This window comes from Charadrius vociferus, unplaced genomic scaffold (genome assembly GCF_000708025.1).
Source record: "Charadrius vociferus isolate BGI_N301 unplaced genomic scaffold, ASM70802v2 scaffold90, whole genome shotgun sequence".
Taxonomy (NCBI): Eukaryota; Metazoa; Chordata; class Aves; order Charadriiformes; family Charadriidae; genus Charadrius; species Charadrius vociferus.
In genome coordinates, this window is record NW_009647222.1 from 5,553,822 (window position 1) to 5,572,323 (window position 18,502).

General features: G+C 37.9%; 1 protein-coding gene across 1 annotated transcript; it reads right to left on the reverse strand.

The window, feature by feature from the left end:
* Nucleotides 1-198: 198 nt before the first annotated feature.
* Nucleotides 199-18,047, reverse strand: SLCO1A2 (solute carrier organic anion transporter family, member 1A2). Its single transcript, XM_009879664.1, has 14 exons — nucleotides 17,988-18,047; nucleotides 16,674-16,815; nucleotides 14,608-14,740; nucleotides 13,573-13,679; nucleotides 10,120-10,266; nucleotides 9,714-9,812; nucleotides 8,986-9,219; nucleotides 6,697-6,861; nucleotides 4,940-5,135; nucleotides 3,972-4,137; nucleotides 2,717-2,901; nucleotides 2,085-2,149; nucleotides 1,410-1,527; nucleotides 199-525 (listed from the first exon to the last, which is right to left on the reverse strand). Exons 1-14 carry the CDS (start codon nucleotides 18,045-18,047, stop codon nucleotides 366-368), a joined length of 1,977 nt encoding a protein of 658 aa, XP_009877966.1. The 3' UTR covers nucleotides 199-365.
* Nucleotides 18,048-18,502: the final 455 nt, after the last annotated feature.

Sequence of the window (18,502 nt, forward strand, 5' to 3'; positions counted from 1 at the left end):
AATCCATTGCAGAATTAAAGAATGAAATCTGGCATCACTGGAGTCATTTGCACAACTCCCACTATCTTCAGTGAAATCAGGACAGAAAACATATGTTTCTCCTCATAGCCCTTTGCTCAGGCAACTCAAACCTGGCATTTCATATGTTTTCTTGTTTCTACTCCTTGTTCTTTTGCACCAAATACATTTTTCCTGTAACTTCTGTTTATGAACTGATACTTTTATAATATAATTAGGATATGACTATGTGTAATTCTATTAATCTCTGTCCAAGTGTTCACTAGTTAAAGTATGAAATCTTTCACAAGGATATATCCAAAATTTACACTGCAAGGTTTTTCCACAATGCGTCCTGCTTTGAAATGCTATTTCAATGCTTCTTGAACTTTGTCCTGCATTTCTACTGGTGCATTTAATAAGACTTGGCTTTCAGATTTAAGTTTCTTCTTTAAAATAAGGAGAACTAGTGCACTTGGGACATAGGACACTCCACGTAATATTGCTGGCAGGCCAAGATAGAGCCACCTGAAATAAAAGAAGTGCTTCATTAAATATATCATTCATGAAAAAATAGCAAAACTATTCAGCGTATATTGTTTTGCAACAATTGCCTGCCACTCTAAAGCTTGTGCCCTGATCCTTTTGGATCTCACAGAAGATGAATCAATATGAGAAAAGAGAATATGCCAGTGTCAGCAAAATGGCTATTTACATCACCCAACATCAGGCAACTAATTTAACCATCGAAGTTAGCCACCTGGTACCCTTATGGCTTTCTCCACAAGGGGAAGAGAGAACCCTGAAAAGGGCAACTCAGACCACCTGAGTAAGACTTCTGGGTATTCATGAGCTAGCATTCTTCTTCCCAATCAACCTCAACACACTATTAAGAGGAATCATCCCTAAGACATTAGTTCAACCAAACTTTTCTTCAAAATTCCCACAGTGCTCCTTGAAGCATGAAGAGCAGTATGCTGGGCCAGTTTCCAATTTGGGTAACTATATCCTCTCTATAAACTTATCATATAGTTTAATTCAAGTACTATTTCAACCATTTTCTGTTCAAAGATATTGCATAGTCAGCCATTAAACATCTGACATTTTTCCTACAAAAGCTTACTGCTTTTACTTTTTTTTATCAGAATTCAGTGCTTTAAGGTCTGTTCTCATGAAAGGCCATTAGTGTACGTAATTATGGCACCAGAACATTTCTGTTCACAGGGTGTTTCAAGATCTGTGGCAAAGGTTGCACTTGAGAAATAAAACCAATGCCAAAGAAAGGTGTTGTGTCAAATCTCTAACACAGGAGGAGTTTGTCCACTAGGAAAAGATAAAGAGCATACCATTATATCTCTATGCATGTAACAATACAGTAAGAAGGAGAAATGAAAATAAAGTAGAAAATATACCTATACGTGACAATGTCGTACATCCTACATGCTCCTTCTCCACCACAAGTCACAGTACCCCACTTCAAGCAAGTGGTATCTATCAGAGCTCCAAAATAAATGGGAGATGGAATTCCAGCTAAAAAGGATATTAGCAATGTTTTTGTGAATAGAGTATTTTTTCTGATTAGCAGATACACTCTAGAACCTATGTTGTTTTTCACCTACTCCATCTGTCCTCCTCTCTTGCAGCATGAACCATGTTCTCTGTATTTCTTACATTCTCTCTTCTTCCTTGTCTACTCCCCCTCAACCAAAGATTGTCTTTCCTGTTGCCTGTTTAACAATATGTCTATGCTACAATATGGACTGTGATTCCTATTCAAAACTTGGTATTTTCACTCATCAGTGAGAGTATTGTGTTTGATAAACATATAACAAGAGCGATGGAATGTAAAATGGCTTTCAAATAACAGCAGATGTAGTCAGCCTCTTACGCCATATGAATAAATGCAAATTGAAAGCTGTTGTAATTTGTCATGCTGCCTAGATCTGTAACAAACCCTAAATTCTTTCTGACCAAAGGCACTCCATAGAAGTGCACTCCTGTGCCATGCCTATAGCCCCGATGTGATCCTTGTTTAACTCTAGATCAGACCTAACTGTGCTTCTGAATTGTGTTAGATCTTTTCTTACCAAATACTCTTGAAGCCAGTCCATGGATACCCACTCCAAATGACTTTTCTTCAGGCTTTAGAGACCTGTATGATAATTACATTGTACTCCAGTCAATAAAGGTGACATCAATAAGGAATGTTTACCTCATTGTTGTTTTTTTTTTTTAAATCCAAGTCTTCATCACATTAGGCCCAAACCTTTCTAATTAGAGCACTGGTTGAAAGAGTTCATTATACTCATCTGGTGATGTTTACTGAAGTTCTTTAACTGCCAAATCACAAAAGGAAAAGCTATTGTCCTGGTCTTGTCCACTTGGACTGAGGCCAGCACAAAGTGCAAAATAGTTGTGCCTTAATCAGCATCATGTTGAGATAATCAATAAACACATGGGTATCACACAGCTCTCAATATCTTGGTGCACTGGCTCAGCAGTCCTACATTATTAATTCAGGATACAGCTGATAGCCAGAAGCAAAAACAGGTTATAAAACTGACATGACACTAAACCTTAACACAGCACAGAAATTACATAAGATCTTTCTATTCTTCCTCCCCCAAACACAAACTAACACACTTTTAATTCCTTGGGGTGTTTGACTTCAAAATAAAAAGTCCAGTAGGTTCCTTAAGACAAGGACATTTTACTGTACCTTATTAAGACCATGTACCCAGGCATGGCTGCTAAGGAAAAAATGAAGCTGCAGACTAATGACAATATTAAAAAATAATGAAGCATCCTGTCACAGTTTTCTTCACCATCACACTGGCCCAGAATTGCAGAGATGTTTTGAGATGAAAACCCTGAGGCTGCAACACAGGTGCAGTTTTCAAACACCTGTCAAAAGAGAATTTTAGTCACACAGACTTGTCAAAACTCACACACCGAGTGTGAAACTTGCACAGTTGGCACCTAGCTCGCTCTCTCCTGCAATTGAGTATGTTACATATGTGCAGCATAGCACTGCAGCCTCTCTCCCAGGGTGCCAGGCACAGGTCTAACCATCACCTGTATATGGTGTATGGGGTTAGAGAGTGGGACGGAGCTATGGTCCTCTTATACAGCTGGGACCATGATTCCTCAAGGAGGCCATGATCAAGAGAGCCCTCATATTTCCCAGCACAGCCTGGTTATATGGTCCTGCCAGTGCCGATAGGTCTGACCCTCTTTTTCATAACATAATGTGTGTTCTTTCTTATGCCAAAACAGGGGAAACCAGAGATGTTTGATTGAGGCTGGGTTGCAATATTCTCACTCAAACACTTACTTCTACTGAAATCATTGAGACTACTGCAAGAATAAGGGCTCCCAAATGTCAGCCAAGGTGAGCAAGGGCATCAGTGTATGTCCCTTACTATCATCTAATACTTCTCTAAAATATTTGTAAAGTAAAGAGGCTTTCTAAAATCTATCTGATTTGGGGTTTTATTGAAGTCATTATTTTTGTTTTCAGTCTAATTAAAAAATTTTTAAATGGAAAATGTATTCTTAATTAAGATAATAAAAGTTCAATAATACCTGGTTACTTGTTCAGATCTACAGGGTAAAAAAAGAGTATTAAGTCCATGCTATAGAATTTCATTTTGGCTGAAATATTCTTGTTCACTCAGGTTTCCAACTGGCAATACCTTGAGAATAATTTCTCACTCCATTTTGAGCATTTGAGATTCCTTCAAGTATTAGAAGAAAAGGAGGATTCTTCATGATATTCTTTAATTTAAACTTAAGCTAATTTTCATATTCAGTTTGGAATTTCTGTTGCCACTCAATGAATTTGTCCAACTCTATTTATCACCTTATATATCCAATTAATTGTACATGTATGGTTATTTCCCACCCTATATTGATATTGATATTTCTCATCTACTATATTTCATAGTTCCAGCGCAATAAAATGTATGCTTTACCATGTTTTTTCCAGTTTCTCTTGAGGCTTTACACCCAGCAAGACAAGGTGACACATATGTGATTCCATTGTTCCCACAAACAGGGTCCCATATTTTAAGTGGGCAATCGCAATCCCTGTTGCAGCCAGCAAGTAGAGTATTTTCTGCGTATGAAACTTGCTCTATTCTGAAATACAATTAGAAGATGAATAAAAATTTCAGTAGCGAAATACCTACAGTAACCTTTTGTAATGATTAGGATTCTATTCTAGCTCAAGTGTTGATCCAGGACATGACCTTACATGCTCCTACCCTGGAGTCATGCCTTTCTATCTTTCTATAATATGTTATATTAAATGATATGATATAATATAATATTATATTACAGTACATTACATTATATTGATATTATCAATTCATAAATAGGTATACATACCCTACAGCATTTTTCTCATCTCATCTATTCTCATTTCATGTTCTTGATTTTCTGTAAGCATTACATATACCTACATGTGCATTTTACAGACACACAACCCCCCTCCAATGATTAATGGCAGGCTTCAAATCAAGAAACTGCAGATAAAATATCCTCTGATAACCAGATAGCAATCAAATTCCAATAAATGAGCGTAAGAAAGGGTTTTGTCCCTCTGTAATTCTAAAATTGCATTCATGTATGCCTAATTTGATCAACATTTCTTATTTTTACCTGCAGTTACATGACTTAAATGTATAATTATATTAGTAAAAGAATTAATATGGATGTGCAATTGCGTGAGTCTTGACGTGGATATCTTTTTTAACACACTTTATTGTTTAAAACAGCATAATGAAGATAGACCTATTGTCTCATGCAAACAAAAAGCCTTGAGAATTTAGATCACGAAACTAAAACGTTTCAAAGCTGTGGAGTCCCTGGCTGATTCTTGACAAGAAAAATCATTCCAGTGTCTTAAGATTTATGTCCTCTTGTGTCTTAAAGAACATACCCTTCATAGGAAACTGTTAGGCCAGCAACTGGTGAGGTATCACAGACAGTCCAATAGGCAGCAAAGTAGAGAAGGTATTCCAGTAAAGATACCCAAAATGCTATGTTCGCAGCCTGATAAATATTTATCTTGAATTTCTTCATGAATAAGCCTCCAAAAAAATACCCAACGCATATAACTGGTAAGTTGTAAACACCTATTTAAACAAGTGAAACTTCCATGTTAAAATAAAGAAAGAGACCATCAAAGCTACTCATAAGGGAAGACTACTTGGCAAAAACTTATATAGTACCTGTGGCTGAATAATCTAACTACATTCAGAAATGGGTCCCTACTAATTCCCCTGTACACCCAAACCATCTGCCAAACTCAACAGCAGTTGGGAACAGCTTAGAGAGCGAGCTAGAAGGTAGGACTGAAATGATTCATTGGAAAATTGCATTCTACAATTGCAATCTGGTTCCAACACACACATGCACCGAAAAAAAAAAAAAAAAAGCAGGGTTTCAATACAGTCTCCCTAGCTGAGAGAAAAATTCAAGAAGAAGATAAGCTAGTGGAACACATCTTGGTGCACACTGAGCATCACAGAAAAGAGGAACTGACTTTCAGTTTTGATAAGAGATTACTGAACGTGTTCTCACGCTTCTTTGCTGTTTGGTACTTTAATGAAGCAAAGACTGACTGAAAGACATTTAGGAAGTAGCTGTCGGAAAAACAACCTAGCAGTGCAATGTCAACGACGCAACGCTGGTAAGATGTATGGTAGCTACATGCCTTTGGATGCACAGCTTCAAAACACTGGTAACAAAGGGCAACAGTAATACTCCTAAGTTCTGGGACGTTCTGTGTGGCAGATTTTAAAGAAAATGGTGCAGCTACTGTGAAAGTTGAGCACTGAGTTAAGGAACAGAAGTATGGCTAGGTGTATTTTAAGATTTTTCTTCCATAATGATGAGATAAATTCTAGTCTAATTAAGTCATTGCAGTTAAACAAGGGAACCAAAAAATTAAGACATTATAAATTGGAACCATATAAAGGCTCCTATAGTTTCATGATATTTGATTTGTGCTACAACTACTTGCCATAACCATTTCCCAATGCATGAAACCTTGTCCTCACTCACAAAAAAAGACAAGCTATAAAGAAGGGACAAAAAAAAATACAGCTATTTGGTCAGTGGTTTCCTTCCATGGAGCTCTGCATGTGAAAGAGGATCTGAGGCTTTCAGAAGGCCCAAAGCTAATACCTGAGGAGTGGAGATGATGGAAAGTGTCAGAGATCACTGACAATTTTAGCTGTGCACACGTTCAACCCATCTTTCTTAAGAGTTCTAGCAATGTCACTTTCATGAACATGAAATCTACCCTCTATAGTATACTTTTTAATCAATATAATATAGTCAAGATAATTTCGGCCATGCTCTCTTGATGAAAATCATATTGTCTTTGAGATCAGTGGTACATGTTTTACATCAGCTGAACTCTCTGGGCCAATTCAAAATATGGGAAGTAGATTATTAAATTCTGCACAGAAAATCAGGAGATACTTAGCAGAAAATGCATGATTATTCAGAAAAGCTTTCTAGTGTGGAATTCCTCATTTGTAGAAGCATTTGACCTTAGTATATATATGTATACATGTACACATGAATATATATAAATAATAATATATATAATAATATATATGTATAAGTAGAGTTTACATAGAGACATTACTACCTGAAAGAATACAGCAAAGCAAAATGCAAACATACCAATTAAAAAGATGGCATCCGATGCAGATTTTCCAAACTGTTGTTCCAAATATTTGGGCATGAAGGATATCATGCCATTGAAGGCACTGAACTGTAACACGGTTATGCATATAAATAACATATAAACTGGGTTGTGAAACAGAGCCTTGAGGAATGGGATGAAATCTGGAATGAAATAATGTAACAACTTAGTGTGATGCTTTATGAAGTGAATCACCCATTGCTCAGTGTAGCTGAGGGGAGAAGAGGGAAACAGAAATGGTCCTTAACTTGATCGGGTTAATCCTTGTGCTTTGCCAGACACCACAGTCCAAAGATTACTTGCTTAGCCCAGGCTACCCCAACATGTCTTCTACACACAGATAACTGCACACACACACACGCACACTAATGCATGCTGCTGCTTAAAAAAATCACAGGATTAATCTTATCATAAAAGTTCCCTGAAACTTTTTAGTTGTAGAGTGACCGAACTTTTCACCTACAGATTTGCAGCAGCAGCTACTCCCCAACTATCCCTTTTCTCTCATCCCACGCCCTCAGAGCATTCACCGAAACCCCTTTCCTGCACCTGGGCATGCAAAGGGAGTACAAGGGGGAAGGGGTGCAAACACACTATATAGCTGTGACAACCTGCCCCTAGAGACCTGATCACTGATTTTGGATATTGCTACTGTCAGTGATGGGGCAGAAGAGGCCTCAATAGGGAGGTGACCACAGTTATTCCCATCATACTGTCAAAGGCTGTATCTGCCACTCTTCAGCTAAGTAAGCACCTGAGAAACTAATTTACCCAGGTCTTTTCTCTGCATAATGCCTATTAAATCAGGATCTGAACCATAAAAAAACCCCACAATTTCTCTTTGTCTAATGTTCTCTATTAATTACTGTGCCGAGCTATTGTCAAGAAATTCTGCAGAAAAACATAAACTGTAAAATAATGACCATGCTTCACTGAAAGTGGGCACCACTTAGGAAGTGTATATAACTTTAAGAGGTAGGCAAGTATCTTACTGAAAGAGGATCTGTATGCAAGTCTTGCAAAAATTAATCAAATATCTGAATAGGCTGTATTATTTGTATATGTCATGCAGTTTACAATCAGAGCTTTCTGAGGAAGATTCATTTTAACTACAAATACTTCCATTTTCAACTTGAGATCCTCGGGGATATTAAAAAGCTGTCTTAACATGTCCTGGTAAACTGGCTGTAAGTGGCCCTGCTTGAGTAGGGGTTGAACCAAGTGACCTCCAGAGGTCCCTTCCAAACTCAACCATTCCATGAAATGAAAAAAATCAGGATATTCCAGGACAGTGGACATTCGCACCAACACAGGGAGGGAATGATTATGAAAACATAGCTCTGAAGGAACTCTGGAGTACTGGGACCACAGTCTGAGCTAGGAACCTTTCCTCACCAGAGCAGTACTTTATTCATTAATACATTTAAGGCTATATGACAGCAGAGAAAGATGCTGTGTTTATCAAAATGAAGTTACAATATCAGCCAAGATCTGAGTACTCACTCTGTATGGTGAATTCGCTGGACTCAGCTTGAAACACCATGGAGAGGTAGCTGGCACTTGGCATTTACTTTCTGAAAATGAGGATCCCTGTCCTGAGCTTGGTATACAGAATCCTGAGACTACTCTGAAGATCATAACCTTTGATGTATTTTATTCACTCACATTTCCAACTAGCACAAAAAAAATGGAAGGAAAAAATCGCTTCCTACAGATATATAGATCTGAAATACCACAGGTGTGAATGTTGCCAACGGTAACATGAATAAATGTAGGTCAAATAGATCCTTGTTCAATAGCCATTACATGTTTATAAGACACTTAAGCACCTGTCAATTCCCCTTTATGGCTTTAAGTTGGACTCAAGGAATGCACAAGACTTGTGCTGGCTTTCTGCTCTTCTGCACAGTGATTGTAGGGTACAAGCAACTAATATCTGCAACTTGTCCACAGCTCACAGAGGGGTAATATTCTTAACCAGATTTCAGTGCATTAATCCTCTACCAGGAAGAAAAGATCGAGATCTACACACACTTGAAATGAAGAAGGGGAAAAGGAGTGAATACAGATCCTGGATATATGAAATTAGCTTTTTCCCTCTGCAAGAACCCATTCTAAATCTCTGCGCAAATCCTTTGTACTACAGAGACATGAAAAATGGAGTATGTAATTCATACCTTGGACCCATCTTTACTTAAAAAATACACAGACATATTTTCCATCTTTAGGACTAAACAAAGAAGGAAATAAAATACAATATAACTTGCCTTTAGCAATTTCATACATGGTCTGTTTGGCTGCAATTTTATCATTTTCTTGCAATAGTACTACACTTTTTTTACTAGTCTCCTCAGGTTCATTGGTTTCTCCTTCCTTCAGAAGTGATTTGGGTAAAAACCAAAAAGGTATTCCTGCGAGAAGATTCAGTAATGCACAAATCAAAATGCCAAGCCACCATGCTCCAACCCAGCGGGCATCAGTAGTTGTTATAGTTATGTCCTCTATAAAAAACAAACGAACGAACAAACAAACAAACAACAAACTCACACATCTGATATTAGATCAGAAATACTATTTGCTGTCATTGTGTGTTTTCCTAGTCCTCTCTGACATGGGATGTATTAAAAGAATGTTAAAGGTTTTTAAAATGAGGCTGGTGAAAGACAGTAGTCTCCAGTATTCTTTTCTAATGTTGCTAATTTTCTGGCAAATTTCAGTGTCTCGTATTAAATTAATTCTAGTCCTTTTCTATGTTAAGCCAGATGACACACTTGTTCATCAAATAATTTATATGCAGATTCATTTGTGTATGTATGAATTCAGACCTTGTATTGAATTGAATGTTATACACAGATTTTCCATTCTAAAAGAAACACCAGCAAACTCAGATAAAATTAAGGCACCTCATATTAGGAAATAAACATCTTTTAATGCTGATAAATACACCATCGTGCCTACTGATTTATACGTAAGATTTAATATATTAATCCATTACCTGCATCTACTGATCCCACATCAACAAACAGTTCTGCACAGAATGATGCCAACAAGAAACCAAGGAAGGGGCCAATAACAGTTGCTGTTTGTAGACATCCTACAGTACGAAAAGGAGAAAACATACTAAATTAGAACCCGAACATAGCTATTTACTTGGAATTGTTATATATGTTTAGGACAGCTATACTGAATAGACATTTGCGCCTAAAAATGGCCTCATTTCAACAAGTTCATCTCTAGTTAAATCACAAGCTCGACAGTATTATTATTTTGATAAGACAGTAATGTCTGTCTTCTCTCTTCCTTTATTGGACTGAAGGGAGTCATAATAACCCACTCGTTTGCTTTTGTTTATGTGTGTGTTTGTTTGGGGGAGGGGAGTTATCACAATAGGGTAGATTTACCCAGGTAGAAAGGTGAATTCTCTGCTTTGGCAAAATCCTCCAAATATGAAATGCCTAAAGGCATGATGGGAGTTTCACCCATTCCTCGTACTATGTTTCCAACCATCACAAATATCCACAGCAAGGACCCAGGCTCTTTTACACATTCTGTGAATAAAATAAGAAGCAAGAATTATTTTTTTATTTCTAACTATTAATTAAATTCTAGACACAAAGACAAAGAATTGACTAGCAGCTTAAACTTTGGTGGGTAGGTCTGTCCTGTAACACAGGGAAATAAGTAGTTGTGATACTTGAAAGGCTCCAGAACTGGAAGAAGTTGTTGTACTTGCTGGAGTAGAGTTTAGATCCCTTCTCTCTCCATGCCATAACTTGTCCAACCAACTGGCAGTCCGACCACTGCATAACCTAGGCCCTTCCCTTTACTTGCGTCCCTCACCAAAACTGTCATTTTCATGTCGGTGAAGAGAAGACAGCACCTGAACACCAGTGATGAAGGGGTGAAAAATCCTGCCTGCCTAACCTGATCACCTTCTACAACAAAGTAATACTTTCTGTCAACATGGGGAGGGCAATGGGTGTTTTTTACCTGGACTTCAGCAAAGCATTTGCCACTGTTTCCCATAGCATCCTCCTAGGCAAACAGGCAAGATACAGACTGGATGGACAGCATGCAAGATGGGTGGGAAATTGGCTCATAGGCCATGCTCAGAGGGTGGTGATCAAAGACTTTTACTCAGGCTGGCAGCCTGTAACAAGTGGGGTCCCCCAGGGACCGATACTGCTCCTCACGCTGTTCAACATCTTCATAAATGATCTGGATGATGGGATTGAAAGCAGTCTCACCAAGTTTGCTGATGACACCAAACTAGTTGGTAAGGTGGACACATCAGGAGGGAGAGCTATCTTACAGAGAGACCTGGATGGCCTGAAACAGTGGGCTAGCAAGAACAGTATGACTATCTCTCTGAAATTCAGGAGTCCTTTGCAATGATTCAGGTAATTGCTGCATAAGGCCCATACACTGTCATTTGATTATAAGAACATTTTCTGAAATAAACCAGAAGAGTTCCTGATTTCACAGTGAGGTGCCACCATCTGCTTACAAGAAAGCCATGCCAGTGCAGAAGATGTGGTGTTCTACCTTTGCACGGAGTGAGATTTCTCAGCTTTCCAGCTTCTTTGCCTTGATCCAGACTGCTAGCTTCTGGTTTACTAATGTTCATAAGCCCCCAGAAAAGCAAATGGAGAGTAAATTTGTCTGTGTCTAAATCATTGGCTGTTCGCTGGTAACTTAAACCAGCACTCCGTACAACAGTCCTCACCACCTGGAAACCCCAGCTTAGACCCTTACCTCAAAGCTGTGTTCTAGCACTACAGATTTTTACTTTGCATATCAATGACCTCCCTATCCAGAAATTTCATCTGTCCTAGTGATATCTGTTCGGGTATTGAATTTCAGATTTGAGACATATTAAGGACAATGCAAATTCTGATTTGGCAAATCATATCCAAATCCTACCATAATTGGTGCATGTCACCAAATGTTACAGAAAGTTTTTCTACCCCCATCGTATCACTGCAACTCAGAACATCAGTGTTTCCCTGAGCAGGCACCCACTGGAACATAGCCTGCAACCTGCCCATCTGGGCACTGCTCTGAGGAAGTCTCTGACTCACTGTGACCTTTATACAACTGTTGATCAAAATCAAGATCCATAACAATATGGCCAGCCTGCTGAATCTATCTGGGGATCAAGCTCTCATTTATTCACATCTGTCCTCCTACATAACTCAGCAGAAGAATGCTCTGCAGCAGCAGAATCCTTTTTGTCCCACACCAGGACAGTTATATCAGGAACTATTATGACCTTTAGTACTTTCTTTCATTCCCTGACCTTGGATTTCTTCATCTCATACAGTCTGCTTCAGATTCCACTGTTCTCTGTGGCCCATTGTGTCATGCTGAGACTTCTCAGTGCCAATTTGTTAACAAATAAAAACCGGCTTTGTTAGCAGCAACTGATGACTTTCTAAATGAAAGCATTACTGTTCAGAGATCAAGCGTGGGTCTCCTGTATCAATGTCAGATTGCTGTCAGCAAACACGGGTGAAGCAATCCACACGCAGATGTGGTCAAATTCAAACCTGTTTTTGCATCACACAGGAGATGGACTCATATGTATGAACGTCACAGTTTTGCTTGTCCATAAACTAGCAGGGAAACAATCACCTTACCCAAGTATAGTCAGAGGCTAGAGGACCTACGGGTTCTAGTGTCTACGTTGAATGGCTGTATAATTTAGAAGAAAATGCTTTACCTATCTATACCTTAATTTGTGCATTTATAAAATGAAGGAAAACAGTATCTCAAATCTTCAAATTAAAGATTAATACCAAGTGCTATTAAGTACACATTTTTCTCAACTTTTCATTGTGAAGATGGAAAAATTAATGCTTTAAGTGACACACAGCCTTGGAAAGCTTGGAAGCCACATCTGTTACTAAATGGAGACACAGAAAACTACAGTACAAATGTCACTGTGTACATACAATATTACAGCAGCGGGATTCAGCTTTCGCACACATCAATGGAACACCATCACAAAATATAACAATTAATTGTGGAATTCATCTCACCTAACTTTTGCCGTTCACCAATCATCTAAGTTTTCAATAGTCAGTAGGCGCATCCAGGAGGTAATCTGACCCACCCTAAAGTAAAGAGCATGACTGTCCTTAGAGCAGACAGGCTCCTTTGACCCTCTCCTTTGACCAACTATCAAGGGAGCCTAAAGAGATGGCTCAGACTAAATGCTTCCCTTCGAGGTAGCCAAACACTCAGGAGATTAATCCCATCCTCAGTGTAAGGATTTTGTCAGTGATCATTTAATAGTTGCCTCTGAGCCTTTTGGCTTTATAGTAGTTACTTTATATGCATGTTGCTAGTGCATATACATGTTTCAGTCTCCCAGATAAGTTTCAGCCTAGGTTAAACTCTTTTCTCTAAAAGGAAGCAGGATCTACTTTTTTGTTCTATCTCTATTTCTCATTCCTTTATTTCTTGTGTGGTAAAATGAAAAAGCATCCTGATGCCTTTTACTCTTTGTCCAAATACTTTTCCCACCTCCTCACAGTATCATAGTATTTCAGGTCAAAAAGAGGAAAGTTTGTGAGAACAGCCTGGTGTTATATTTCCCCAAAGTGGACTGACAGGGATGTTAACTAAGCTGTTTGGATACTGTAAAACTGCATGAATAAAGCTACAGCTCTGGAATCACAGACCAAAGAAACAAGAAGGCTAGGAAATTTCCTGCCCTCTAGTTTTTATGCCTGGAAAAAATACTGATGAAAAGCAGGAGCCTGAAATAATTGCTAATAAAAAAAATCCTATTTACTTAAACACTATAAAAACTGAAGAAAAAGTATTAGTAGACATAGGAAGAGTCATACCTGTTGATGGCTCCTCTGTAGGTAAAGAGAACAAGCTTTGATTAACAAGGCACAGAGGTGTGACTGAAAAATTCTCCTGTGGTGAAATGCTGCTTTCAATATGATACCTGATTGAATCAAAGGAAGGTATGTAGAGGTTAAGAAGAAATACATCAGAACTGCCTCATAAAGCTGTACTTCAGTAATGAAGCTACCTATAAGAAGATTGTATAGCTATAGGAAGAAGGAAATCCACATCAAAAGTTAACTGAGCCTCAGTAACAAATCAGGCTAGGAACAAAAGAACTGTAGCAGGGAACCAACCCAGTGTTTTATCCAGGCTGTTATTTAGCCTCTAACATAATCTTGTAAAAGGTGCTTCAGAAGTCAATGAAATGCCCTAATGAAATCCCTCATATCATCTTCTCTCCTACTCTTTTTACATTCTAATCCAATTTACGCCCTAAGCAGATGGTGCCACCAAGGCTGTCAGAGCCATACTACATTGGACATAACAAGATTTAGAGGATCTTCTTTTCTCAAAAGATATCTCACTGTTTAAAATATAGACAAGCCTAAATTTTTATTTTTATTTTTTTTTAAGACAAGCAAAAATAGTGAAAAAGTGGTTAAAGGATCATTAAGGTCTGTAAAGGGCATGCCAACACAGTGATCAGGTATGATCTGCCATCCAGGCTCCAGAGCAAAGACATCTTTAAAAATTATCTTGTGTTGCCCATCCAAGCAGATAAGAGCTTGAAGTGTAATGTGACAGTATCACAGGCCACTGTTTCTTCGGAAAGTCCACACAAGAGATAGCACAAGGAGGAAGACAAGGCAAGGTGGTCAGCAGAGGGGTCACTCTCTTCAGGAAGTGATGATTGACCTTTGAAGCCATCTCAGAAACAAAACGAAACAAGCTGTTCTACAATTATCATACCGTACCCATGCTCGGCAATGCATCTCTCAATAAACAATACTATTTCAGTGGGAGAAGTCACGGATTAAGGCAGGTAAGGATCGCAGAAGCTGCTATGAGCTAAGCAAAATACTCACCTTCCAAATAGGAAATGAGGAAGTGATATCAAAAGACATCCAAATGACAGAACTGTGCAGCCCAAAGCAATTATTCTGGGTCTGTGAAGCTTTGCCCCAAAGTAGCTCACAAATGCTATCAGCAGCAAGTTGCCTGCAAAAAGAACCTGTTTCATATTTACAAAGAAAGGCATCCTTCAAAAGAGATAAATTGCAACACAAATTTGAATACATCTTGTTAACCCAATATCTGGTACTTCTCTTGTCTTGTAAAAACTGTAACTAGACAGGGAACTGCCTAAATGATGCAGTAATTCCCTCCTACACCATGTGGAAAGAACATGACAGTAGAAGGCAGAATGGAAAAGAGATCATGGTGAAAAAGATTTTTGACTGCATCTATGTAGAGAAGAAGTTTCCCGCTACTTTACGTAGAGACCAGGCCCACAGGCTGCAGAGTAATAGCTGTTTTAGGAAGTCATTATCCTAGGCTACTCTATTTTACAATGTGTGGGAAAATACAGAAGTATATACGCATGTATTTTTGTACTGAAAATAATAAACACAAGATGACATTCAGAGAAAAAAGGAATAATAAATTAATATTTATTTCAGTAATAGTTTGAGAGGAATAAAAAAAATACAGATTTTTGCACCTAGTACCATTTAAAAATACAAATGTGCTAAAAATCATTCTCTTCTCTAGTCTCACTTCAGAATGAGTTGATTTTCTCTACTCTTCATTTATTGCTATGCAACTAGGAAAAGAATCAAGCATCATGTTATGAATCAGGCCCCATAAATAACAATTTAGTAATCATACACCTACTGATTTTGTGATCTTTTTGTCAAAAGAACAAAGCCACGTCTCTGAATGACGAGCATCATGCTCTGAAAGAAGATAACATCTTTTTTATATATCATTGCTAGACAGACTGTATTGAACCAGTGGCTCGAACAACACTTAAAGATGTACATTTACACAGTCCTAATAAATCACTTATAAGACACACTAAGTGTGTCTACCACATACACTGACTCTTGATCATTTCAAATATTAATATGATTATTCACAGCTATTTTACATTTTTGGACATAAGAATGGCATGACTTGTGACAGAAAAGTGCATATGAGAAGATAATTTATTTAAAATAATATGCCTTTTACATACCACTTCACTAATCTTGGCCATTTCATGTTTCTTAAAGTCTCCTCCTTGTCAAAAAGAAGAACATATTCTGGGTATTCCTTCTCTACAATAACTCTGAGCTGCCCCATCAGACTACTTTGCAGACAGCAGGATGGTGTTGCCAGCAATTTCTTCTTCTTGCACATGAAGATATAGGACACCAAGAAAAGGGGGAGAAGGAGCCTTGTCTCCTCTCCCCATCAGTGTATATGAGCCTGTGCAGACCATTTCCTCAGCTGAGGCAGCAATAATAAAGATCCACATTGAGACTTGAAGAGTATAAAACACATCCTTTGAGGATCTCTATTTAGATGGGTTTGAAGCTATCAAGCCTTTTTTTTGGCTTTTTTGACAATAGCAAGACATAAGCTTGTCACTGGGCAATAAAACTCACTGATAGGCAAGGTAAGGTTCATTAAAAGTAGAACTGGAAACTGTCTTTACAGTCATACAGGTACGAAATCTTGAAATACTATTGAGTTTGAGTAAGGAGACAATCCACTCCAAACAACTTTGAGGTCACTGATTAAAAGAACTGTAAAATGCTAAATATGACCTTAAATCCAAACAAAGTTTATAAAATCTTTCTGTTTGGTTCAGAAAGATTCAATACAAAGCTCATAAACTAGCTCTATTTTGTTAGTTGCTCTATCATATCTTATGATAGTGCAGAAATTAGCTGAAGCAGCTTTCAATCCTAAACTTCCTCATTTAAGCTGTCCTGTTAGTTTCCAAGACGGTAAATGTGTAAGTACCAGCTGAAATGGTAGGATAGAGTTGGTCACTACTGTCACATACAGTAATCGACAGATTGCTGTGGACATGAGAGTCACTAATATATGCTCAGCCAACATATTATATTTTCAAAGAATAAGATATATTAAAATAAGTGATTACCAATTTCAAAGCTTCCATTAATGATCCCCACTAAAGAAGCTGGAATATTAAACTGTTTCTCTATCTGTGTGTACATGCTGTTCATGTAAGCACCAGACATCGTTTTACCAACAAATGCAAGGGACAGTGCCAGCAGAAATACCTAGGAAGGAAAGAGAAAGATGTATAAAGAATTCAAGAAGACATATATTTGGGAATATTCCATGGTTATTTTCTCCATCAAAAATGTGCTTACAGATAAAACAAGTGAACAGTCCTGACTCACTGATACGTGTGTAAATACAAGTTCAAATCCCATCATCTATTCTTGTCCACAGTTATGGTTTCACTAAACCAAAAAAAAAAAAAAACCAAAAAAACCCACAAACAAACAAAAAAAACCCGAAGAAAGATCTGGTTCTTCACCTACTCCCATTCACCAAGACTGTCTTCAGAAACCTTAAGCTCCATTTCCCCAGCCAAGACAGGCACAACACAGTGTCTCCCACCGTGTGTCTGCTGCAAGGTTGCCATCTGCAGGACTCCATAACGTCTGCAGCCAGACCAGGGTGCAAAGACCTTCACGCCCTTTTCTCATCTGAATGATCAATTACTTGCAGAATTATTATCGTTTCCTTTGATCGAATTACCTGATCGAGTATCTGCTCTCCCACCTCAGCAGAGGACACGAGCCCAGAACAAGTAATATCAAATAGAAGTAGTAAAGGGTGTGACCTTTTTACAAGAATCTAGTAGCAATTGACAGTAAAAAAATAAATACAAATATATGCAGTAGTATTCAAATAATTTTAACTTTAGCATTCTTAATAAACAGTATTTATGAAATAAAATCAATAGTATTTTAAAATGCATCTCCTGCAAATGCTAAAAAGCATACGTAATGTATTTGGGCTTTGAATTACTATCATAAACAAGCTGTTTTACAACCTTTTATAGAGCTTCTCGACAACTTGAATAGTTTAGGGTAGATCAACAGCCAATTTTTACTGCCATGTCACAATTGGTAAGGCTCATTTCACAGATTTAAGAAGAAATGGTAAACATGTCAGACTAGGGGGATCACACAAATTCAGAGTTGGAGCTTCAAAGGAGCAACCAACCATATCTCCAACACATCACAGAGTGTAAAGTTCAGGGACATAGAAAGCAACACGATTGCTCACAAACTTGCTTGACCTTGGTTAAGCCATTAAGGATAAGGAAAGAAACAGCTTATTCATTCATTTAGTCTAGGTTGTAACTTCTACCAAATTCCTACCAGTGCAAGCAATTACAGTTGTGTGTTCATACAAAATTGCTAAAATATTTCTGTACCTTCAGCTTGGAAATGCAGCAGAATTTGTCTCCTGTGTGTGGCTTCTCAGTTTCTTTCATGTTGCCTTTTTTTAATTGATCCCAATGTCTGTTTCTGAGTCTGTCCAGTGATCCCATCACAGTGTTGAAAAAGACAAAAGAAAAAAGGAAACATTTTTGTCCCGTGTTTGTAAAAATCAGATTCCTTCTAAGTTATTTGATATTTGAGTGTCTTCGTTAAATAATTGCAAACTGGATTTCAACAAAACTAGATTCCAACAAAAGCTACAAGCCTTTCTAATCAAGAAAATTTGATATGTGAATGTCAAAAATGTAACAACTAACTATTTCTCATCCAATACTGAAAGCAGCATACAACCAGGAAGCAAAGAACAGAGCAAAGAGACTTTCTGAGGACAAGCTAGTTTGTCTGTAATACAGCTTTTCAGTCCTCTTCACAAGCATTTGGTACTGCCCGTTATGGGAGACAGGACTATGAAGACTTTTACGTTTGACTGATTTATACCTGTCTCCAT